Source organism: Scardinius erythrophthalmus, assembly GCF_964197995.2.
Source record: "Scardinius erythrophthalmus genome assembly, chromosome: 10".
Lineage (NCBI taxonomy): Eukaryota > Metazoa > Chordata > Actinopteri > Cypriniformes > Leuciscidae > Scardinius > Scardinius erythrophthalmus.
In genome coordinates, this window is record NC_138230.1 from 25,389,028 (window position 1) to 25,416,404 (window position 27,377).

Here is a 27,377-nt window from a genome sequence, read left to right on the forward strand (position 1 = left end):
AGCATTAATCTTTCACACATAAGGCAATTTCAGAATGCATTCAAAAATTGCAAAAAAAATTAATGTGCTGGGAAATGCTCTTATAAATACTCTTATATTGATTATAACACTTATTTGAGGTGTATGACCACTCTGCTTCATGGCCTTGGTGTGCATTATTTTACGATAATTCAATGGCCCATCATCAATTATTCTGCTTACACCATGATTATCAAACCTTAAGACATCAATATGTTTGTCAGGATTTTGTCCTTATAATTTTCTTGTGTGTAGAACTGATTTCTTACATATTTCATTCCAAGTGTCCATTGCTGAAATAATGTATCATTTTAGAGCTAAGAGTAATGGTAATGGTGTTTAGAGTAATAGTGACTTGAGCAATTGATTTGCGGCTATGTGAGAGACAGGGAGAGAAATTAAGTGTGTGAATTACCTAAGGCTCTCAACAGTGTTTGGCAGCAGCGTCTTTACTAACAGCAAAGTAGTTAGTTTAACTGCTTTAAAAACAGCGATGTTACCATCTTGCTACAGAGAAATGTAATGTAGCTTTGTAGTTGCAAAGCTATTTTATCGATAAAGATGCTGGGAAGCAGTGACAACAGGTTTCTGTGCACAAGCATGTTTCCATGTGTGTGAGTGTGCTAATGATATCACACTATTCTCTGTACAAAAAAAAAAAAAAAAAAAAAAAAAATTGTGGCTGTTTATTTTTTTTTTTATTTATTTATTTTTTTTTTTTCAGTTAGTATTGTGGTAATTAATTATTTACTTTCAACAAAGCTCTCTCTCTCTCTCTTTGTTGTTGTTGATCATTAGATCATATGCTGCCTCAGAAGTCTGTCCGAAAAGTATACTTTTGAACACAAATACTCCCTGTGAAGTCATTGGCTTATAGGACAGTGAGACAAGAAGTCAGCTGTCTGAACTGAATCCTACTAGTCACAAAACCTTCTATAAAACAACATTTTTGTTTTTGCCACAAAGAACTCCAAATACTGCTCAATTAAAAATATTTTTTTAAACATCAAATAGATTAAATATCAGCAAAAATAGGCTGTCAATGAACGAAGTTGTTTCCTCACAAAAGAATACTGAAGCCTTTCCTCCATTGACATCCATAAAAAATAAATAAAAAAAAACTCTTGTTTCTCTGCCAGTATAAAGCTACACTATGCTATTTTTTGCTAACCTTGGAAATTCAGTTTAAAGGGGCTTTGGAACTACTTCGTGTGTCATGTGTCCTAAAAAAATAATTACACACATTTGAACGTTCATCAACCAATGTATTCAACAGCCCCAAAATACAATCAGTGATAAAAAGTATTTCTAGAAAAATGTTTAAAAATGATCTATTGACAACAATACAGCCTTAGCCATGTATTCAGGTGCTTCACATAAGGAGCATTATTATGTGTTACTGTTAATGTGACCTTTCCCAATTACTGCCTACACAGGCAGCAGTACACCATGAACTTATAAAAATGCATACTTTGAATGCAATGTAAGCTTTAGATTAAAAAAAATATAAAAAAAAATAAATGATAATATACTTTTCATTGTGAACTGTATCCATAACCAACCTCACAATGCATCATGAGATTACCTTATCAGTGCATTGTATTAAATGTTTTCTTACGCCAGGTTCACACATACTCTGTTTGCGGTGCATATGTGGTGCGTTATTTTTTGTTATATTAACAGATCAGAGCCTGCACACAACACATGGATGTGGTCTGGCAATGCATTCCAGGAGTGGTGCGCCTGCAGAAGTGCAGTGATCGTTTCCGTTCCGTATCTATTTTTGCTGTGCTGCACTTGCTGAATCAAAGTGACAGCGCATTGTTCGCATAAATATAAACATAGATTGACACGTAAATGTATTTAATCATAAAAACATACAGTTTAAACTCGACTGTGTTTCATAGTCAACACATGGCTTTTTCCACATGGTAAAGCAAGGAAAGCTACACCTTACCTCACATTTAGATAAACAAGGTGACATAATGGATGGCACTCATTTCTTCGTGGAGATGGAAAAACAAAGTTCACCTTTCAGTCGGTCACGTTCGACGTTACGTTATGTTACCTTCAGGGAATGAGGGTTACATGCGTTACTAAGATGCTCCCTTTCAGTTGGTCACGTTCAAAGTAACGTCTCCGTTTCCTCTTTCAGGGAATGAGGGTTACATACATAACCGAGACGTTTTTTATGACCTGCAGAATCAGTTGTTACATTTTCAGTAACAACTAGTTGAAAAAAAAAAAAAGAATAAATGTTGTTGTTTGTCGTATACAGCCGCGGATCAGTTGCGCACTGCAAACACATCAAAACGTGAAAGAACAATGAGCCTGTCCTGTATCTCCACCGTACAGGCTACGTACTGTAATATGAACTGTATAGTATGCACTGCCAACTGAGTATGTGTGAACCTGGTGTTAGACTTTAGCTTGATGCCTACATTTTGTAAGTCCATCTATGAAAGACCCGCTGTAAATATGTACGTGAATATTCCGTCATTTCCTAATTAAAAGTAGTTTTCCGTGTTTTTTCAAGTATGGAGGCGCTTGAAGAAGCATTCAGTTGGGGGCGAGGGACGAGTCTATGGCAAAACTCAAGTGTTTTCACCATTCAGATCAGAAAGAAGATCGAAAGCACTTGTTAGAGGCACGAGATACATATTAGCGTTAGGTAAGTGCCTATTACATTGTTGTATGTAATACTTATGCCTCTGAAGCAACCTAGTGAATACACCTACCAGTTAGTAGCTTTTAGAATGTTATAAATCCTATAGAAATTAAACAACTGAACAACAGCCATAATCATCTTCTTTTTTTTTTTCTTTTTTTTTTTACACTCCTACTACCACCCCAACAAAAGAAGTACACATCTATATAGTGGAGTAAAAAGTATGATATTTGCTAGTGTGCTCCAAAACAATTACAAAATTTGCATTTAGAAGACCAAACCCAACGTTGCAAATGAAAATCAGGTTGATGTCAGAATCCAACGTCAGCTTGACGTTAATCTCCAACATTGGACAGATATTGTATTGTGGTTGAAAATGAAAATCGACTTTCATTTCCAACCAAAATCCAACGTCAGTCTGACGTCGGGTTCCAACGTCAATCAGACGTCGGGTTATGACGTCAATCCGACGTCGGTTTCTGACGTCAACTCAAGTAAATGTACTTTGTTATTGTCCACCTCTGTTTGAATCACAATTATGGGTGGATTGTGCCCAACTATCACCACTTGGACATTTAGTTGGCATTGATGTATATGCACAGTCATTGAGACATGCCCTTAAGCGTGTAAACAGTGCAGATAAAGAATGAATTACCTTTACGAGCGATCCGAATGCAGTTGATCCTGGTCTCCTGAGGGTAAAACAGAGAGTTGATGCATTATCAGGGCTATCTGAGGGTGAGAGGATAGTGTGTGTGTGTGTGTGTGTGTGCGTGTGTGTGTGTGTGTGCGCGTGTGTGTGTGTGTGTGTGTGTGTGTGTGTGTGTGTGTGTGTGTGTGTGTGTGATTTATGTGAATATCTGACTAGAAATCCCACAGGCAGACAGGAATAAATTTGAATGCCTAAATTGATGACATTTACTAGCAAATGAATGAGAACATACACTCACCTAAAGTATTATTAGGAACACCTGTTCAATTTCTCATTAATGCAATTATCTAATCAACCAATCACATGGCAGTTGCTTCAATGCATTTAGGGGTGTGGTCCTGGTCAAGACAATCTCCTGAACTCCAAACTAAATGTCAGAATGGGAAAGAAAGGTGATTTAAGCAATTTTGAGCGTGGCATGGTTGTTGGTGCCAGATGGGCCGGTCTGAGTATTTCACAATCTGCTCAGTTACTGGGATTTTCACACACAACCATTTCTAGGGTTTACAAAGAATGGTGTGAAAAGGGAAAAACATCCAGTATGCGGCAGTCCTGTGGGCGAAAATGCCTTGTTGATGCTAGAGGTCAGAGGAGAATGGGCCGACTGATTCAAGCTGATAGAAGAGCAACTTTGACTGAAATAACCACTCGTTACAACCGAGGTATGCAGCAAAGCATTTGTGAAGCCACAACACGCACAACCTTGAGGCGGATGGGCTACAACAGCAGAAGACCCCACCGGGTACCACTCATCTCCACTACAAATAGGAAAAAGAGGCTACAATTTGCACGAGCTAACCAAAATTGGACATTCGGTCGAAGGCCATAGTAATCTATTGTTGAGTTCACGCGTGTGATCATAGGTAACTAAACCTATGCGTGTGAACTCGACAATCGATTACTATGGACTTCGACCGAAAACAGGAAGAAAATACAGGTATGTGCGCTGGCTGAAATAACATCATTTTTATTAATATCTTTCACATCTACTGCAGTCAGATTCACCCGTTATCACTCCGAAGGAATCACTCACATTAGCTGTGCACTTGTAATGACACATCAAGGATGTTAAGAGGCTAAAAGCAGGTTTAAAACTTGCCCCATTGAAGTCAACAGGGTGCAAATTTTAAAAAGAGGATAACACGGTGTAGGCAACACCGATTTTTTTCGTTGTTCTCTGTATTGACAGCACTCCAAATTTACAAAAAAAAGAGCTCAATGTTAAAATTGACCGGAGTTCTCCTTTAAGTTGGTTGTTCTGTTCCTGAGATTCTGTTGTATGAAGATTTGAGTTTTTTTTTTTTTTTTTTTTTAAAGGTGCTGCACTTAGATCCTGTTTCATCTCTGCCGCAACCACCTTGTGACAGGATGAATGTTCATCACAAGAACAGACTATATACTTGGGTACATAGTAGAGATAATCTTATTTCTATGGCAAGACTGGATGGCTTTATGTGTTTAATTTTCAAACAAATATTGCTAGATAATGTACAATAAGTACATTCATATAAACATCACAATAATTCCATTCGGTTTTTCTGATCACTATTAAATTATTTGTAATATTTGTATTAATTCTGTAAATGTAAAGAGTGCTTTATTGGCATTTTTAATACATTACTTTTAAATGATAAAAAGTTTGAGATTTTTTTTATTTTTTGGGGGGAAAATTTCAAGGAACAAAATCAGTTTTATACTTCCATGATTGTGGCAAGGTCCATATTAAACAATGTGTCAAGAATACGCTCTTACAGTTTTTTTCAATCGCTAACAAGCGCTTACCCATACTTCAGATAATTTTTCTAAACTCTTAACACAGACTCACACCTACAAAACACAATTGGCCAAATGGTTAATTGTCTTCTCAAAAACACATTTTGTTAAATATACACTAACTCTTCATTTCAAAACAGAACACATGTTTCTCTGTGCACACACTAACTTTACCAAAACACTGGAAATCTGACTCAAAATGAAATTATTCTGTCAAAGAATAACACTTGTTTTCACTTCACAAGGTACATGCAGTCAATCAAAGTACACCAGGTTTCAAAATACTGGCTATTGTTGACATTACTAAAACTGCATAGACTTTTATGTTTCAGTTTTACAGGTATCTGCATGCAAAACATGCAATCCACCGTTTTACACTAAATTTCTTGGTTGGGAACTGTATGTCCACATGTACAGTACAGTCACATTCATAAGCATTCCAGTAAAAAGCAAATCAGTTTTTATTCCTTTACTGTTTACTACAGGAGGTACAGTAGAAAAATATCCATGAAACACACAAGAGCATTCTGAACAAAAAAACAACAGCAAAAACATTACATTTTGTCCAGGTCGACGCCTTTTGGCCGGATTGAATCCTGCCTCATCTATGTATATGAATTCATGAGGGGCCTGGTTGGCCTCCAATTCCATAACTCTCAAAACAAAGTTTATGTAAATCATATCATCACTGTATACTATACTGTACTGTAACATATTACTGTGTAGGTTACCTACTTGCAAAGTGCAAAGCTTATAGAACTGGACATTGAATTGAATATACAGTACACTATATCTGGACATATTGTCGTTGTAGCTCCTTGACTCTCTCACTGATATATTGTTTTTGAACTGATATCATTGCAGAAGCAGAGTTTTTTTTAAAAAAAACTTTCATATTGTAAAATATTAGTACAATTTGATTTCTTTTTAACTGATTTCTTTTTAAAAATATGTATGTCATGTGTAAAATGTAATTTACAGTATTCCTGTGATGAAAAGCTGGATTTTCAGCATCATTACAGGAAGATGCATATGGACTCGAAAAGCTTGTTTCTTCATGACATTGTTCAAAAGCAACACATTTTGCTAGCAATCAAAATCACATTTTGCTAAAATCATGAAATTTACAAAAATGGTAAAAGTTTCATGTAAATGGTAAATAAATGCAGTCCATGCTGTATCTAAGGTTTGGAATATTGTTTTTGCTGTTGTGGGATGTTGTGTGTTAACATTTGTAAATACTACAAAAACACTCTATAATTTTGTTGGGAGGTATAGCTTGTCTGTTAAGAAAATTAAAGCATTATGGAAATGTGTTCACTGACTGCATATTGTGTGAAAAATACAAGAAATATGTGAATGGTATGGCCAGAAAAGACTGATGCTGTGCTAATTGTGTTTAGAGTTTTGAAAATGTGAACACTGGTTGGACAAACGCTTGTTAGCGACTGAAAAAAACTGTAATGTTACTAAGGAAGCGGCCCAGTCAATGAAGATAGTACAACTTTTGAGTACAACAGCTTCTACAGGTGATTGTGATTATTTTGAAAACAGTAAATTGAAAAAATATTTGTTTGCAGACTTGGATGTAAAAAGCACAAGGGGTGTTACACAAATAGATGCACCATCTTTTTTTTTCAATTTAGAAAGCAAAAATGGTCAAAGTTGTGTCATTTACTCACTTACCGAGCCTAGTGAAATACATAAACATGCTATTATTTTCTACTCAAATTTACACAAATGTGAATTGTGTCAAAGAGAAAATAAAGACTCTACTTGTTTTAATGATTTTCAAAGATTGATGAGGAGTCTAATACTATGCTTTAACAATCTCTGTCACAAAATGAATTATACACAGCTATGATGAGTATGGAAAATGGAAAGACTCCTGGTATTCATGGGATTTCTGTTGATTTTTATGAGATTTTATGGCCAGTGATTGGGGAATATTTATTTTTGGTTCTTAATGAGGATTTAAACAAAAGACTGTTACTGCTAAGCTGTAGAAGAGCTGTTATCACTCTGTTGAAAAAGAAGGGGGATCTTCAAAACATAAGTAACTGGAGACCAATATCTCTTTTAAGCAAATTATTAAATATTATCAAAGGCTCTAGCAACAATGTTAAGCAAAGTTTTGAGTCAAGTAATACATTCTGATAAATTATTGTATACACAATAGGTCAATGTTTGACAATGTATCATTGGTCAGAGATGTTCTAGAGGTTGCAAGGCTATCAGGTGTTAAATGTGGTCTGATTTCGTTAGACCAGGAAAAAGCCTTTGAAATTGGAGATTATTGTTAACCGTTTTAAAAAGAAAAAAGTGAAGCCCTTTTAATGGATGATTGGAAATAGAGGGCCTCCCAGCTTAGCTGGAGGTTTAATCTGGAATAAAGGTGGATTCAAATACATAATTTTTTTAGGCAATGATGATTTTGTTCAAAAGAATTGGGATTGCATTTTAGAAAAAAATTAAAGGACCTTTACAAAAATGGAAATGGCTACTTCCCCAACTGTCTTATATAGGTCGCAGGCTTATAATCAATAACCTGGTGGGGTCTTCTCTATGGCATAAACTGTGTTGATCTGCCTGTTGGACTTTTACCAAAGCTTCAAAGAGAGATGGTTAACTTTTTCTGGAACAATTTGCACTTGACACCTCACAGTGTTCTTTTTCTGCCAAGAGTTTAAGGAGGTCAAGGCTTGTTTAATCTTATCAGCAGAGGAGCAACTTATCGGTTAGTTCATTCAGCTGTTACTGATGGGACCTCAAAGTCTAGTGTGGAAGCCATTAGCTCAAACCATTCTACGTGAGGTGAATGGAATGGGACTTCATGCTGCACTTTTCTTGACGGATTATACTTTTCTGGATTTGACTGGACTGCCCTCTTTTTATAAAAGTCTTTTTAAAGTGTGGATACTTTTGAAACATCAGTGGACAGAGTTAGCTACATCTCTTTTTTTGGTTGCTTGAGGAACCTGTGGTTTTGGAGAGTCACCTTAGGGTTGCCAACCGTTCCGTATAATACGGAATCGTCCCGTATTTGACACATAAAAGCCTTGTTCCGTATTGAACTGATACAGAACGCACTTTGTTCCGTATTTTTGAGAATCAGTTCAGCAGAGATGGGGGACTCGAGTCACATGACTTGACTCGAGTCAGGGCCGGATATAGGCATGGGCAAGGAGGGGCAATGCCCCCCCAAATGCCGTGACTGCCCCCCCAAATGTGATGGCATGCAAAGATCCCAAATTTAAAAAATATTTCAAGAAAAATGGTCAGAGTGAGCGCTCTCTGCTCTCTATCCCTCATTCAAAGTAGCTACTGATTGGTAGATGCATAGGGAGGGCGTGGCCAGTCGCTTCACCGGCTTGTGGTGAACCTGCTGAGCTGCTTCACGTCTCAGTCAGTCACTGCAGAGCGGAGCACGCAGACACACTGTCGTCAGCTGAGCTCAGCCCCTGTTTTGAGTTTCCTTCGCCGTCAGTCACTGAAATTATTTGGTTACTCTTTCTGTAAGCGTGTTCTCATTCCCTCCATATCTCTCTATCGCTTTCTCTTGTAATTTGCACCGAGTGACGAGTCGAGTATGCGCCGATTTCTGGTTGCTAAAGCTAGCACTGGCAGCAGCAACGAGGCTGCTAGGGCATTAGCTGCAGCAGAGACCGAATCACCCGGCTCGTCGGGTGATACTGCTCCTCGACTCGCTACAATTTCTTCTAACCCCCGTGCCCAGTCCAGTACCAGTACACCTAGTTCTAGTTGCACAAGACCCGCAGCCCCCGTCGTTCCCAGCCCATCCGTGGCTGTTGCGGATGAATACAGCCTCAATTCTGGCTCACGAGAAGGCCATAACAACAGGTCTAGATATGGACGCATTTGTTAGGACTTTTGCACAGAAAAGCAGACGACTGATGCTATAATGACTGATATAAGCCATGCTGTGTACAGAGCTAAATAAATGAAAACAAAAAAAAAAACAAAAAAGAAATAAAAAAGATTGAAATAAAAAACGAAAGGACAGACAGACAGACAGACAAGACAGACAGACAGGAAGACAAACAGACAGACAGACAGACAGACAGACAGACAGACAGACAGATAAAAAAATATATATATATTTTTTCATTTCACAATATATTTTTTTTCATTTCTGGCCATATCGATATATATCACAATATAAATCAAATCACTATATTTGTCAAATTTAAATGTTCTGTTGCTCATAAGTGAGATGTGAAATCATCAGCAGCTTGTTTGGATTGAAATATTTCTTTCCTGTCATAGATTAAACATGACAGACGTACTGAAGGAACATGACAACTTTCAAAGCTTTATTCTGAGTGCTGATAGATTGTTGAGAAGGAGCAACAAAGTGTGGTCGACACTTGTAATTTCATTTCCCTTCATTTATTGCCTCACAGCACAACTTTTTCAGATAACTAAAAAAAAAGTTACACATATTACAAACTAAACAAAAAGTGAAGGTTTTCAAGTTTCAAAAGATAATATTGTCAATATGAAATGAATTAGCTAGGAACTAACAACAAATTATCAGAATATTTTTTTTTTTAAACAAAAAATCAAACAGAATATAGATACATTTTTGTTTAAATCCTTGGTGCAAATTAGAGCAGCTTTCAAAGACAACATAAACTAAATGAAATGCTAAGCTATTAGCAGTGTCAAGCCAGATGTTAATTATTTTGTTTAGAATCAGACCAGAATCAGGTGTGTGTGTGGGGGGGGGGGGGGGGGTGACTGCTAGGTTATATTCTGTGTGTGAAGGCTTATTTTATTTTAATGTTTAAATCTCTTTGTTTTTTTCCCCCTCTTATGGTATAACGCTGGAGTTCTCGGTAAATTTTTCATCAGACGGAACATTAATGTTCTCCGCTGCCCGGTCGGCTCCTGCAGCCCAGACATCCACATGTGTACCGCTTGCTAATTCACAAGTGCTGTAGGTAACAGTGGGAAGTCTGGGAACATGGCTCTGTTCCCACAATGATTGGTTCGGCACAGCGCTACTAAATTCTGATTGGCTATTATTATGTCTATTTTAAAAAAATTGGACAAATGAGTTCTATGCAATAGTCTCATATTTCTATCGAGAAAATGTTATTTCGCGATAGATATCGTTATCGTTTTATCGCCTAGCCCTAAGATAGATATATGAATAGATGAACTGATATGATGACTTGATATACATTTTTATATAAATCATCGCAACATCAATTGATGAACAAAATGAAAACAACGGAACCATTGACGCCAGTCATCAGATTCTGCGCGATTGCGTGACGCTGCACAAGCTCAGAAAAAACATACATCGCGGTGTGAGCGCGGCAGCGCACTAAATACATAAACATCTCCCAGCATCGTTTCTTTTAGGATATAAACACTAGAAATTGACCATATTCGTACAAGAAGATTTGCTGTACGCATAATAACTGGCAAGGGATATCGGACGACCATCACAACCTCGAACAGTCGAACTTCATTCACCACGTCTAAAAGTAAGCTGGCTTGTTTAACCTGTTTGTTATAGTTAATTTGACTATCTTTAAATCTAGAGAGAATATTGGTCAAAACAGCATGCCTCTTTATACACAATTATGTTTTCAAATAGCTTAATGTTGTCAATATTCAAATGATAATTAATGATGGCATATGTTTTGCATAACATTTGCCACATTTCTTTCAAATCATGCTTTAAAGCCAAATATGTCGTTCTTTCCAATGACAAAAAACATAGAAAACTTAATGTTTTGTCGTGTTTTATGTTTCTCTTAAACAGGGTTAGATGTTATTAGGGGGTTGGGGGCAAAATGCCAGCAGAATTAATATGCACCCAAAATTCAAAATGTGGTGGAAAAATTGCCCTAGTATGAGTTATTTTTATAATTATAACTTAAGATCTAAAAAAATATTTCCAGAATATTGGCGCGATTGCACATGTGATAATGATTTTATAAAACAGTTCAGTAAACAAAGAGTGAATATTGTGATGTGACATTTTAAACATAATATTCCAAATATTCTCTGTTTTTACTCTATTTCTCCAATGAAAATAGTTCCAAACAAGCCACAGAAAGAGTTATGCGTATTTGTGATTCAGTGACCTAGTTGCTTAGTTCCAGAACGAATCTGCCGTTTTGAACAAATCAGTTGAATGAATACTTCTATGACTCGCACATTTAGACAGTGATTTGGAGCCACCTATTGGCGGTTTTAACTTCATAATTAAAAATATATAACTTATATAAAGGGGATGCCAGTTTGAAGAATGCCATTTGGTGGTATAGGAACCATTATACTTGAATTGTGAATTGTTTAATACCCTTTAATGGTCTTCTGCAATGTTTGAGGCATATTTATTTTTTCACGCTTTAATTTAAATTGGCCTAATTTCAGTTACATTTACATTTTAGGCTATGTAGTTTGACATTTTATTTATTTTTTATTTTTTAGATTTTTATTGTAACCACTCAGCTGTATGTGGAAATGCATGTTTTAAAAAAATGTTGCAAATAAAACCATGGTCCACAACTTATGTAGTTTTAACTTATTTTAATATATAAATTCAGTGAAATCATCAAACGTTTGTATGACTTGCCAGTGACTTGTGACCCAAGCTACGACTTGACTTGACTTGCTTAAGTTAATCCCGTCCGAATAGGGCTAAAGCAGGACCTGGACTAAAAAATGCAGAAAATGTTGCTGCACATCTGGTGATAAGATCAGTGAGATTATAGAAAGTATACAAATGCATTGATTAATTATCTTCATAATTAATAAACATGCGTTAACAGACAGAGCTGACAAAGTGCGGAGAAACAAATTAGGAGTGGTAGAGGAAATTAAACCAGAGTGAAAAGTACTATACAAATCACAATTGAATAAAAGGGCAGGAGAATTTTGTATGGTGAAAAAAGCTGTTAAAGTGTTTTTTGTTTTTGTTTTTTTTTTGACAGAAATTAATCCCACTATAAATGATAATTGTCGTTTCTGTTCCGAGAGAGAAACAATATTCCATTGTTTTATGAATTGTGACAGACTTTCTCAACTCTTTAATCTCTTAGACTTTTTATTTTCTTTATTAGGGATCATTTCTTTTTTTCTTTTTTTTTTTTTATACATTTTTTATACTGGGTGTTAAGTGTAATAATGTAAAGAAATACGGATGTCAATTAATGAACTTTATTGTTGGTCAAGCCAAACTGGCAATTTATATTTCCTGAAGAAATAAAATACAACACAGAAACGTACAGCATATTGAATCAGTTTTTAAGAATATGTTCAAATCAAGAATTATTACAAACTGATGAATGCAATCAATGTTTTTAAGACTGAATGGTGTTGTGAAGTCAACATGTGTTCTGTACTTAATGAGTTTTTTTTTTTTTTTATGAAGGTAGTTTAAATTATGCAGTGTGTTGTTGTTTTTTTTTTCTCTCTCTCTATCTCTCTCTCTCACACACACACACACACACACAAAGGATGAGCTATAGAGGCATATTATCAAATAGGATTTACAGGTACAAATTGCAGCTTTATGTGTCAATTATGCAAATGCATCTACCTAGATTGGAGTCAAGACCTTTCTCAACTAAACTGCCGGTAAATTGCCTTTTAAATTAAAAATCAGCTTCGAGTTGCTTTCTCCTCTCTTTCACCGGGACAGATGTGACATATTTACTACCACATTTTAACGTCATTAAAACATGTGTTCCGCAGTCCTCGGTTGAGGTTGTGAGGCAGCACTGAAGGGCAGTGTTAAAATGAATCACTGTCAGATGATGTATGGTATAATATGCAGGTCACACTTAATGCTGCTTTTCAAGTGGCTTTTACAATATGGTCAATATTCAGAATGAAAAAGTGTCTGTCTGTCACACCCACAAATGTGACTGACTCATATGGGTCTGTGGAAATTTGTCTGGGATGATTTAACAGCCACTAAATTAATAATTCACTGAAGAAAATGTCAGGAGATTTTTAATGCAATTTTTTATTTTTATTTTGCTGGTGCAATGCTAGGCTGTGGGTCGTTCAGGACGTTGATATGGGGTTGCTATGGCATTCCGGGTGGTTTTGAGTGAGCTACTATCGGGGTTTGGGTGGTTTTCTTGTTTTGAATTCCTCGCTCTAAAAAATCTTGTGTCATTTTTTTCTACCCAAATCCTGGGTTGAGCATTTTGGGTAATTTGTTGGGGTTATTTTTTCAGTATTTAGGAAGTTTGTGTACGTTTTATTTTTTTCTATAAATTCAGTATTGTGCTGTATATCATTTAATTTTATGCAAAGCAACATACAGGGGTGCAAAGTGAATCACCTAAACGAGTGTCGTGTCAATCTTTTCGCATGATGGAAACGCCTGATGCCTTGCGTAACATTATATGATTTTATTCAAAAAGATACAGAATATAAATATGTATGATGTCAAAATATGTTTTCAGAAATGTACATTGATTGTTTATGGACAGGTTTTGGAGCCTGTCGCTGCATATTTCGGCTATGAGTGAAACGCAGGGTTGCGGTCTGGTAAGAAGTTCACCCGCTGAACATGACACAAGCTCCTGCACGAGATCCAGCACCGTTACAGTGGAAATGGGACAACAGAGACTGGTCTATTACACTTGAATTACTTAGAAATGTTTATTTTTTACTTCTAATATTTGTTAAACGATCTTAAAAGTTGGCAATATGTATTAAAAATTATATAAAATATACTGTAAAATAACTGAAAATAAAGGAATTATCATACAAGCCAGTGGTTGTATCGAGTATTCTAAAAAGTTTAAAGGATTTAAGTTAATCTGCAGACATTAATTACAGTTTTTTACAATTGCTATGACAGATATTTCAATACTTTGAACAATTTTCCAAAACTCTTAACACAGTTAGCACTACATCCGTCTGTGTAAGCTACACTATAAACAAATTTGTTGTTGCTTTAACACAAAATGCATACAGTTAACACAAATTTAAAATGCTTTAACTTCTTTTACACACAAGCTCAAACAAGACCAAAACAATTTATTTTTACTGCCAAATTTACCAATGCTTTAACACTGTATGTCAGAACAGATAACACCATGTTCTAAACCTAACCTTACAGGCTAAAGTCAAGGTGAACAGCTGTTTATATTGTGAACTGAAACACAAATATATCCCCTGTATTTTATTCTATTGTAACTGAGACACATCTGATTGCAAATACAGTACAGGTCAAAAGTTTGGAAACATTACATTTTTTTATATTTTTGAAGTCTCTAATGCTTATCAAGGCTGCGTTTATTTGATCAAAAATACAGAAAAATAACAGTAATATTGTGAAATATTATTACAACTTAAAATAATAGTTTTCTATTTGAATATACTTTAAAAAATAATTTATTCCTGTGATGCAAAGCTGAATTTTCAGCATCATTACTCCAGTCTTCAGTGTCACATGTGACATCCAGTCTATCACATGATCTTTTAGAAATCATTTTAATATTTTGATTTATCATGAGTGTTGGAAACAGTTCTGCTGCCTAATATATGTGATGAATAAAAGGTTAAAAAGAACTGCATTTATTCAAAATCAAAACATATTTTCTAATAATATAAATCTTCTTTACTATCACTTTTTATCAATTTACAGTTTTTTACGATTGCTATGACAGATTTTTCAATACTTTTAACAATTTTCCAAAACTCTTAACACAGTTAGCACTACATCTGTCTGTGTAAGCTATACTATAAACAAATTTGTTGTTGCTTTAACACAAAATGCATACAGTTAACACAAATTTAAAATGCTTTAACTTCTTTTACACACAAGCTCAAACAAGACCAAAACAATTTATTTTTACTGCCAAATTTACCAATGCTTTAACACTGTATGTCAGAACAGATAACACCATGTTCTAAACCTAACCTTACAGGCTAAAGTCAAGGTGAACAGCTGTTTATATTGTGAACTGAAACACAAATATATCCCCTGTATTTTATTCTATTGTAACTGAGACACATCTGATTGCAAATACAGTACAGGTCAAAAGTTTGGAAACGTTACATTTTTTTTATATTTTTGAAGTCTCTAATGCTTATCAAGGCTGCGTTTATTTGATCAAAAATACAGAAAAATAACAGTAATATTGTGAAATATTATTACAACTTAAAATAATAGTTTTCTATTTGAATATACTTTAAAAAATAATTTATTCCTGTGATGCAAAGCTGAATTTTCAGCATCATTACTCCAGTCTTCAGTGTCACATGTGACATCCAGTCTATCACATGATCTTTTAGAAATCATTTTAATATTTTGATTTATCATGAGTGTTGGAAACAGTTCTGCTGCCTAATATATGTGATGAATAAAAGGTTAAAAAGAACTGCATTTATTCAAAATCAAAACATATTTTCTAATATTATAAATCTTCTTTACTATCACTTTTTATCAATTTACAGTTTTTTACGATTGCTATGACAGATTTTTCAATACTTTTAACAATTTTCCAAAACTCTTAACACAGTTAGCACTACATACGCCTGTGTAAGCTATACTATTAACACATTTCTTGTTGCTTTAACACAAAATGCATACAATTAACACAAATTTAAAATGCTTGAACTTCATTTACACACAAGCTCAAACAAGAACAAAACAATGGATTTTTACTGCCAAATTTACCAATGCTTTAACACTGTATGTCAGAACAGATAACACCATGTTCTAAACCTAACCTTACAGGCTAAAGTCAAGGTGAACAGCTGTTTATATTGTGAACTGAAACACAAATATATCCCCTGTATTTTATTCTATTCTTACTGAGAAACAGCTGATTGAATTATGCAAATAATTAGAAGATGACTCTTTTTTTTTTTTTTTTTTTTTTTACAGTATTCTGGTGCTTTTTCTGTTCGTATATTTTGTATTTTCACATTATTCCATTGCTAGTGAGAAACAGCTGATTGAAGTTATGCAAATATGGGACAATGTGGCATTCCACCATTCCCGTCTAGTCACAGGCTGGTTTGACGCCCATCAGAGGATGATGTCCATTTTCCTTGCCCCTTACTTCCCTTTCCTCAACCCCATTGAGGAGTTTTCTCAGCCTGGAGATGGAAGGTTTTTGACCATAGTCCACAGGACCAAATGTCCCTCCTGTATGCAAAAGATGCTGTATACCAAGACATCACAGTTGAACACTGCCAGGATAAGGCAAGCCAAAAGATTCTTCCCAAGATGCGATGTGGATGAGAACATGTGGACAAATGCAGAAGACCGCGCAGATTAGAGGATGGCTTTTTCTGTTTGTATATTTTGTATTTTCACACACAGTAATACTGTAAATGGCAGCTATATTGCATATTTTTGTTATATTGCAGAAATGTCCTGTTGCAAATACTGTAAAGCCGTTACTGCAATTCTGTCTCTGTCTTCTTTTTTCATAAACCATACATTCTATAAGCTACTCTAAGAAGGGTCATTTATTTTGTTGCATTGAATTTCTGCTGCAAAAAACAACAACAACAAAATGCATGCATTTACATTACAAACAAAACAAAAATATAGAGACTTCCAAAAAAAAAAAAATCTGCAGTACAAAACACAATCTATGATCAATACAGTATACTGTCTGTTGTATAAGGGCAGACCTGACACATAAAATAATGCAGTTTCTGTAATTTCAGCTGATGATAGTGTTGTTTTGTCATTGTGTTATGATTGACTAAATGTTCCTGTTGGAAGAGACCATATGTTAGTGTTTTGAATAATTATTTGATTTTGAAACATGTTTGCAGTGTTTTGTTAGACATAGTGTATTGTGTTAGTGTATTATTGTATTTTGAAAATTAGTTTTGGAGTTTAGTTTACAATGTGTGATTTTGAGCATGAAATTAACCGTTTTGCCAATTGTGTGTTTTAGGTGTGTTGGTGTGTTAAGAGTTTAGGAAATTTGTTAAAAGTATTGAAAAAATTGTCATAGCGATCGTAAAAAACTGTAACACATCCTTGCTGAATAAAAGTACTGATTTATTTAAAAAAAAGAAAGAAAAAAAAATTACTGACCCCAAATTACTGACCAGTAGTGTATATTGTTGTTACAAAATATTTCTATTTTTAAAACTTTTTTTTTTTTTTTTACTTTTTATTCATCAAAGTTTTGATTTTTTGATTTGATTTATTAGACAGTAAAAAAAATAAATGTATAACAAGAAGTCATCACAATGACATTATACATTAATCAGAACTGTCGAGGATAACACAAAAAAGTTAGAAACTTATTTCCATTGTGGTCCTAGTATCCTAAAAAAGTATCACATGTTATAAAAAAATATTAAGCAGAAGAACTGTTTCCAACTTTGATAATGAATTATCATATTAGAATGATTTCTAAAGGATCATGTGATAGACTGGAGTAATGATCCTGAAAATTCAGCTTTGCATCACAGAAATAAATTATAATTTAAAGTATAAACTGAAAACCAATTATTTTAAATTGTAATACAGTTTTTCTCGATTGCTTAAACACTATAACCAGGCTTTTGAACTAAAATTTCAAAACCATAATGCCATTTATCAAAAAGCACACCCATTTCACTAAACTATAAACACTATTCCCTGTTTTGACACATGAGTCAGATTTGTTGAACTGTCACTGCAAAACTCTACACACAAATCCCTTCATTTCTCATTGCTTAGACCATGTTGTCATTTAGAAAGCACTAGCATTCAATATTGTTCACTCAAGTCAGCACAGCTTCAGCTCAGTTAGCACACAATTACCCAGGTGGAAACACTAAGAGTCAAAATTTAACACACATCAATAAGAACCTTCAATAGATAGACAAAAGGGCCCAAATAAGTTTATTGCGTTTTGGAACAATGGATCCAGAAAGACATGAAGGAAGAGGGATAAGAATGAGGAGGAGGAGGAAGGGCAAGGACAAGAAGACAAGCAGTGTCAGATGAAATTCAAGCCACTCTAGTTGCCCATGTCTTTGTCAATGGTATGACTATGAGGGAGGCTCGACTACGAGTAAGGCCAAATTTGAGTCGCTTTACCATCGCCTCGAGAACCTTCAGGGAGGTGTGGTGGCAAACAAAATTATATCACTGAATAAGAGACAAACATTTCCAATAGTCTTTGATGAGATTTATTTTCTTTTGCAAGAAAAGGCCAGCAGTCATACAGTCAGACAGTGTGGCTGCAGAGTGTGACAGTGAAGGGAGGGCATCCTTTCTCCTTTATAGTCTTGACTCCCAGAATGTTATCTTTCTAGGCAAATTGTGGTATTTCAACCATATGTGGAACATTCTTAGACGTGTCCATCATATTGTATCCTTGAGTGGAGGCCATCCTGTTACGTCCCAACACTCTTTACCATTCCAATACAATTCGAATTCCATATTAGAATATGTTTTGTGTGTGCTCTTTTACTGTCATATGTTGTTCACACACATCTTACTGCAAGTAAATCTAAAAAAAAAATTAGAGGATAGAGTAAAAAAAAAGAGTAAAACAGAAAAAAAAAATGTTTTTGTGTGTGTGTGTTTTCTGTGTATGAATAAAAATGTGCCAATGTATCCACTGGTTGTTTTTTTTTGTGTTCATCATGTGAAAAGGTTTGTGATGGGGAAACCTCAAGCAACATAACTTACCAGTTTTGGAAATGTTGTTTTGAATTTATTGCACCAGTGTGTTAGACTATGTTGTAGTGTGTGTGATTTTGAGGGCTTGTGTGTCCTGTTTGAGGGCAAAGTTTGGTTTTTCAGCAAGAGTGAATGGTTTTGAGTGTAGAGCTTCATTTTGACCTGAAAATAGGATGTTTGGGGAATTGGGTGAGACGTTATGGATTTGTGTTTATAGTTTTGAGAATACGAGGCATAGTTTCAAGAAATGTGTTTAAGCAATCGAGAAAAACTGTAATATATCACAATATTACATTTTTTCTGTATTTTTGATCAAAAAAATGCAGGCTTGATGAGCAGAAGAAACTTCTTTCAAAAACATTAAAAATAGTAATGTTTCCAAACTTCTGACCTGTACTGTATATAAATCACAGCTGATTCCCATCTAGGAAACACACTCAGGTGTTGAGGTTCTTTCAATCGCATGACGATATAGTATACTGTAACCGTACATTCTATAAAGCACTCTGAGATGGGTCTTTTTTTAATTGATTCAAAAGAAACTGTAGTGCAAAACACAATCTATTATCAATACAATATACTGTCTGTTGTATAAGGGCAGACCTGACACATAAAATAATGCAGTTTCTGTAATTCCATCTGATGTCAGTGTTTTTATGACATTGTATTATGATTGACTAAATCTTACTGTTGGAAGAGAACATATAGTGTTTTGAAAAATTATTTGATTTTGAGACATGTTTGCAGTGTTTTGGTAGACATAGTGTATTGTTGCTAGTGTATTATTGTGTTTTGAAAATTAGTGTTGGAGTTTAGTTTGCAATGTGTGATTTTGAGCATGAAATTAACTGTTCTGCCAGTTGTGTGTTGTAGGTGTGTTGGTGCGTTAAGAGTTTAGGAAATTTGATAAAAGTATTGAAAAAATTGTCATAACGATTGTAAAAAACTGTAATGTATGAAGTAAAAAAACAAACAAAAAAAAAAAAAACGGATTATAGAAAAAATGAATCAAATGCTGGGTTAAATCAACCCATTATGCTGGGTTGAATAAACAACTCAGTTTTCTGGGTAAAATTAACCCAACATGTGTTCTGTTATATTTACCCAGCCCTTGGGTTGAAAACAACCCAAATTGGGTTGTTTTTAACCCAGTGTTTTTTAGAGTGCTCCTTCAATGTAAGTTAACGAGCAAAAATGTGACCACCTTAAGTAGCCTCGTTGTTTTCTGTCTTGCAGTTTGTATTTCCACAGCAGGAGAGCTCTTACAGATTTATGAATGAACTGCTCGTTTTTAAATCTTCCCGGTCTACTGACATTTGTTATGACTTTTGACTTCCAACATAACAATGCTCATGATAACTTGTATTACCTCAACAATAAGTAAATCCACTTCACCAGCTAATTACTCTTCGACAGTGATGCCATATAATTATACAGACCTACCGCAAAAACAGAAGTTAAAACACAAAATTCTAAAGATGGCTGCGCGCTAGTTTCTCTGGCATATAAGGTCTTTAAGCTGCAAAATTTGAGGTCTCACTCAAGTCCGTAGCACAATTGGTGCAGGATGACTTATGTAATGAGGTTTAAAACTTATCAGGGGGATTTGGGGTTTGGAGCAACAGTAATATTGAAGCTAGCCTTTCCTACAAATAATTTCAGTTTTATTCTAAAATGTATTTGTCTGTTTTAAAACCCAACCCATAGAGCTGCAGTAAGCCACTTTAGTCAGAGTAATTACTGTTTAAATTCAGGGCAAGTCTAATAGAGAGAACCTGCACCTAATTATCAGGAATAATTGTCAAAATAATAAGCACCAGCAAAGCTGAGCATTTAGCGTCACTCATGTTAAAAAGATTTATTTAGGCTGATTGAGATGGAAATGTGTGTGGGTCAGATAAACAAATACCTAAATGAATTTGACTCGTGCTAGAATAAACTCACTTTGAATGGTGAGTGTCAGACAGCGTGAGTGGTTGACGCTACTGTTTATGGTCAATTATGTATTCGTTACTTCCCATTAGAGGAGGGATTTTCAGCACAATCCTATTATTGGATACAATGGTACCTTTGTTTTGTTTGTAATGATGAGACAGCTAGCCAACATGAGTCAAAAGGAGTGTGTTTGTCTTGTTCTCTAAATCTACAACCCTCCTTTTTACTACAGAGACACTACAGAGTCATCTCTGTGACAAGGAGACAGAATACAGAAGACTCCACAGGCCTCATTAAAATGACAATTGATGATTCAAATGCTTCTCTCTATTGCGCTCGCAGTGAAATCTTTCATGTACCGCAATCTGGATCACCTCAATACATCAGACCAAAAGCACCACAACAAAATAAGCGGCATCTTAATAGCAGTAAATAGGATGCTATGATGTGCTCAAATGATTTAATAATCCTTTAATAGCTTTCCAAGGTTGCTACGTAAGCAAATTACATCTTCAGTGGTAGTTATTTATTCTAATTACATAAGCATACATAATTTATTACTGTATATAATTTTATTGTCTGCTGTCTATTTCCCAAATCTTCACCCAACATCAAAGTTAACTGCAAATGAAGAACAGTTTATGGTGTGTTAAGCAGGCTTAAAGAAGTATTGATACTGCTGAACTTGTAAAGTCCTAGACCTGGAGGGCCACCTTCCAGCAGAGTTTAGCTCTAGCCCTAACTAAACACACCTAAACCAGCTAATCAATTCAGTGCCATAGCGCAACTCTGTATTTATCTGTATAGTATATGCGTGACACACTCTGTGCTTCAAGAGTGTGATCAATTAAAAGGAGATGCTTCTTATTCTCAAGTGGAAACAGCCATTTGTCTCAGTTGACCACTTGTGATTGGATCCTTGAAACTTATCACTTATCACTGCTCTTAATTCCAGACGGAAACGGGGTTTCTATCTCGCTCGCTTGGTTTCCAATATTATTGTATGTATTTTGGGGGCGTCAGGGAGCTGCGTTCAATATGCAGGAAATTCCTGGAACTTCCAAGAGAAGTGATATGTCTGAGGCAGGTTCATGTGCTAATGTCTCAAGTGAGAAATTCAAATGAAAAACGATCTGATGAGAACTCAATGAAAGAACCATCAGTTTAGTCTCAAATAGCTGATGAACTGAAGAGGCAATAATGTGTTGCCTTGCAAAGAGTTCAAGAGCTGAATAGACCTAAATAAGACCTGGTCTGAAAGCACTAAAGATGAAAGAGAAGATGACCCATTCAACTGTTAAAGCTCTTTTGAAATTAACTGAGGGACATACCTCTACCTCTTTATTATTTATAAAATGCCTCTGGGGTCAATTATAGATCCAAGGTAGTCATATTATTAAGTTATTTATGTACAGTAAGTGACACCAACAGTGGTGACAGCAGTGCTGGGAAAAGTTGATCTGTGATGATGCGCAAGAAGTCTCAGAATGAATCAGGTGTTACACTGCTTGGGGGACTCTTCTGTATATAAGACTCCTACATGTCAACCTATTCATGACTAGAAAGTAACTTTTCCCCCTTCATTATTGTAGCATTTTTGCAGCTGACATCAAGGCATTATTTTAGTTTCAGGACCTCCACTAAATAGTATGCTTCTTTCATTGAAGTGCAACACAGTCCAGAAGAACAGATTTGTTAGTACCATGTATTTGTGTGCCTTTATAGGAAAGGGCACATCGGCAACCCTAATCTCCCTAATTGATTTCAAATATCTTTTAGAGATGTTGCAACACAGAAGTTGACTTACCTTTTCCAACCTGCCCTGTCAATGATAACTCAATGTATTCAGTAATATTCTGAAAAGCATATCTGTTTGTGTGCTATCAGTTAAGTCAAATTTTGTCTTAGATCAGACCACATTTTATGAGTAAGCAATGCATAAATATATGGAAGCTTATTAGTAGTGACATTCAATTTGAAATATGTAAAATGGCAATGCATTTTCCATACCAAACGTTTGGAGGAAAATGCCAATTATATGTTGTGGCGAGGGGGGCGTGGTTTCGCGAGGTCTGGAGCGGGAGAAAAAGGTGGGGGCCGAGCGGTGAGTAAGTAGGTCAAGTGCAGATGATGAACACCTGTGTCTGATTGCAGTAATTGGCGTGGAGAGACCGCATAAAGCCGAGGAGAGCGAGAGAGAGGACGAGAGAGTTTGGACTGGGACCTCACAAGGACGCTGCTGGAGAGTCGAAAGAGAATCGTGCTGAGAATATTGTTTTGTCTGAAAGCTGTGCTGTGACACGGTGAAGGCGCTTTGTGCGCATCGTTTTGTTTGTGAGAAAGAGTCAATAAAGTGAGCGTCCCAGTCAGCCGACCCCTGTCTTCTTCCTTCCTATATATACATCATTACGAACCTTACTACAGTGGAGCCGAAACCCGGGAAGGAGGAAGATCATCGCCGCCATGCAAAACCCGCCAGCCTCGCCATTTGCGGACATCATACAAACGCTCGCCGGTCTTCACCAGGAACAACATCGACAGCTGCTGGCCATAAAGGAGGAGCAAGACCATCGCTTTGAAGCACTCCTCCGAGGCCAGCATGAAGACCGCGAGCTGTTCCGGAGCTGGATAGACCGGGAGGTTAAGGCCGTCCCCCAAACACCTGAGTTCTCACCGCTGCCGCTGAACAAAATGGGGCCGCAGGATGACCCGGAGGCTTTTTTGGACCTCTTCGAGCGGTCAGCGGAGAACAGGGGATGGCCCTCTACGGACTGGCCAATGCGGCTCATCCCGTTGCTTTCCGGGGAAGCACAAGTAGCCGCACACCAACTGCCAGTCCGGAACCTCCTGGTCTATGAAGACCTGAAACGTGCCATCCTACAGCGGGTCGGCCGGACCCCAGAACAACACCGTCAGCGCTTCAGGACCCTGAGCCTCGACGAGTCCGGCCGGCCCTTCATCATGGCACAACAGCTCCGGGACTCTTGCCGCAAGTGGCTGATGGCCGATGGAAGCGACGTCGAGGGTATCATAGATCGAGTGGTACTGGAGCAGTTCATCTCGCGACTGCCAAAGAGGACTGCAGAGTGGGTCCAGTGCCACCGCCCGACGTCGCTGAAACAGGCCATCCAGCTGGCGGAGGATCAGATGGTGGCGTGTCCAGGGGTCGGCGAACCTCTTCCATCTGCCTCTCTTCCTCTCTCTCTCTCTCCCTCTCCCTCTAGGCCCGTCCCCCTCCCCAGGACTCGGGGAGGACCACCGCCGAAACCTCTACCACGGTGGAGGATGGGGAGCCAGAGTGAGCCGGCGGCTCCATCCAGAGCCTTTACCCGGGGAGGGGGATCGTTTTCTGAATCGGGTCCTCCGCAAGCGGCGGCGGCGCTCTCTCCACGCCAATTCCTTGACCCGCTTCCTACCCACAGAGCAGAGGGGAAGCCTGGGCCGGCTTGTTGGCGCTGCGGGGACCCGGGTCACTTTATAGATCGGTGTCCAGTGATGGAGGTGGGGACACTGATCCGGGTCCCCGACGCCCCACGAGCTGCCCCCGATCAAGCTGGCCAGTATCAGATACCTGTGAGTATCAAGGGGGGTACCTATCAGGCTTTGGTGGATTCAGGCTGTAACCAAACCTCTATGCATCAAAGCCTGATTCAGTCCGAGGCATTGGATAATGGCCGCATGGTTAGGGTAAGGTGTGTGCACGGGGATGTGGTGGATTATCCTAGATTGCCCGTGGAAATTCAATTTAGGGGACAAAAACATAGTGTGGAGGTAGCAATTAATCCGCACCTCCGGCATCCGTTAATTTTGGGAACTGATTGGCCAGACTTTAATAAATTATTAGGGATTTTGTGTACGGATGCTTCTTGGGAAAAACCGGAAGGAAGAGAGGCGGTTGCTCAGCTGGGTGAAGCTGAGTTAGAACCTCTGGGTACTGTTTCAGGGGAACAGAGCGTTTCGGGAGGAATTAACTTTCCGGAACGCGATGATTTTCCCCTGGAGCAGTCCCAGGATGAGACACTAAAACATGCTTTTGATCAGGTTCGATCCATCGATGGCCAGCTTCTCCACCCTGACCAACCGCTCTCCTATCCTTATTTTTCAATTTTAAAAGATAAGTTGTATCGGGTGACCCAAGACGCCCAGTCAAAACAAGATACAACTCAGTTGTTAGTTCCTCGAAGCCGCCGGGAAATGCTTTTCCAGGCGGCTCACTGTAATCCAATGGCCGGGCATTTAGGACAAACAGCGACACTAAATCGTCTCATGGCCCGATTCTTTTGGCCGGGCATTCACGAGAACGTGCGCAAGTGGTGTGCGTCTTGTCGTGAATGTCAGTTGGTAAACCCACCGGCTAACCCAAAAGCACCTTTGTGCCCCCTTCCTTTAATGCAGGCCCCCTTCGAGCGAATTGGTATGGACCTCGTCGGGCCATTAGAACGGTCAGCACGGGGACACCGCTTTGCATTAGTCCTGGTGGACTATGCAACGCGGTATCCCGAAGCAGTTCCACTCCGCACTATTTCCGCTAAAAGTGTGGCGAGTGCTCTGTTTTCATTGATCTCCCGGGTGGGAATCCCGAAAGAGATTCTCACCGATCAAGGCACGGCGTTTATGTCACGAACCATACGCGAACTTTACGAGTTATTGGGCATTAAAGCGATTCGTACCAGTGTCTATCACCCACAGACAGACGGGCTGGTCGAACGGTTTAATCGCACGTTAAAAACCATGATTCGAAAGTTCGTACAGGAAGACGCCAAAAATTGGGATAAATGGTTAGAACTCCTCTTGTTCGCTGTACGAGAGGTCCCCCAAGCCTCCACGGGGTTTTCCCCCTTCGAGCTTCTCTATGGACGTCAACCTCGCGGGGTGTTGGACGTCCTTAGAGAAACTTGGGAGGACGGACCTTCAAATAGCAAAAATGAAATTCAGTATGTCATGGACCTGAGAACAAAACTCCACACTTTGGGGCGGCTATCCATGGAGAATTTGTTACAGGCTCAGGACAGACAAAGTCGGTTGTACAACAGGGGGGCTAGACTGCGTCAATTTACACCGGGAGAAAAAGTGCTTGTATTACTTCCCACTTCTAGTTCGAAATTACTCGCAAAGTGGCAAGGACCCTTCGAGGTCACACGGCGAGTTGGGGATCTCAACTATGAGGTAATACGAACAGATAGGGGCGGGGCACATCAAATATACCACCTCAATCTCCTTAAAAAATGGTCGGAGGTGGAGTCAGTGTTGTTGGCGATGGTGGTGAGCGGAGAGGAGGATCTCGGTCCAGAAGCGCTTATCAAAACTCAATCCCTCGCTCTGGACCCTGGGGGAGACCACCTCTCACCATCCCAACTCACTGACATAAAGAATTTACAAGCAGAATTTGCCGATGTGTTCTCGCCTCTGCCTGGTCGTACAGATCTCATTCAGCACCACGTTGAGACAGAGCCGGGGGTGGTAGTTCGCAGCCGGCCGTATCGCCTGCCAGAACATAAAAAAAAAGTAGTGCAGAGCGAATTAGAGGCCATGATGGAAATGGGAGTAATAGAAGAATCCAACAGTGACTGGGCGAGCCCGATAGTGTTGGTTCCCAAAACGGACGGCTCAGTCAGGTTCTGTGTGGATTACAGGAAGGTGAATGCTGTGTCGAAATTCGACGCTTATCCAATGCCTAGGATTGACGAATTGCTTGATCGGCTGGGTACTGCTCGTTTTTATTCGACACTGGACTTAACGAAGGGATATTGGCAGATCCCCTTATCACCTATGTCCAAAGAAAAGACCGCTTTCACCACGCCGTTCGGATTACACCAATTTGTCACCCTTCCTTTCGGTTTGTTCGGGGCTCCAGCAACGTTTCAGCGTCTGATGGACAGAATTCTCCGGCCGCATGCTGCATATGCTGCTGCCTACTTGGATGACATCATCATCTATAGTGGTGATTGGCAGCGGCATATGCAGCATTTGCGGGCTGTCCTGAAGACGCTGAGAAGGGCTGGACTTACGGCAAACCCAAAGAAGTGTGCTGTTGGGCGGGTGGAAGTTAGATATCTGGGCTTCCACTTGGGTCATGGACAGGTGCGTCCCCAAATTGATAAGACGGCAGCAGTTGCAACTTGTCCAAGACCCAAGACCAAAAAGGAGGTTAGACAGTTCTTGGGGCTGGCGGGATATTATAGAAGGTTTGTGCCTAATTATTCGGACCTCGCCAGCCCGTTGACTGATCTGACTAAAAAGGAGGTACCAGATACGGTTCAGTGGACGGAGCAGTGTCAGCAGGCTTTCACTCAGATAAAGGCTGCTTTGTGTGGTGGCCCACTCTTACATGCCCCTAACTTTTCTCTCCCTTTTATTCTGCAGACCGACGCATCGGACAGGGGGATGGGCGCGGTCCTGTCCCAGGAGGTGGAGGGTGAGGAGCGGCCGGTGCTGTACATCAGTCGGAAGCTCTCGAAGAGAGAGACGATGTACAGCACCATCGAAAAAGAGTGCCTAGCCATCAGGTGGGCCGTTCTCACACTCCGCTACTACCTCTTGGGACGGGAGTTCACCCTCTGTTCGGACCACGCTCCCCTGCAGTGGCTCCACCGCATGAAGGATACCAACGCGCGGATCAC

The 27,377-nt window shown here is 38.3% G+C and overlaps 1 protein-coding gene across 1 annotated transcript in view; it reads right to left on the reverse strand.

The window, feature by feature from the left end:
• Positions 1 to 27,377, reverse strand: part of ptprua (protein tyrosine phosphatase receptor type Ua) — a 446,907-nt gene that overhangs the window by 95,434 nt on the left and 324,096 nt on the right. The window contains exon 13 of the mRNA XM_081375841.1: positions 3,342 to 3,378. Coding sequence (XP_081231967.1) covers positions 3,342 to 3,378 — 37 coding nt within the window. The remainder of the gene's footprint in view (positions 1 to 3,341; positions 3,379 to 27,377) is intronic.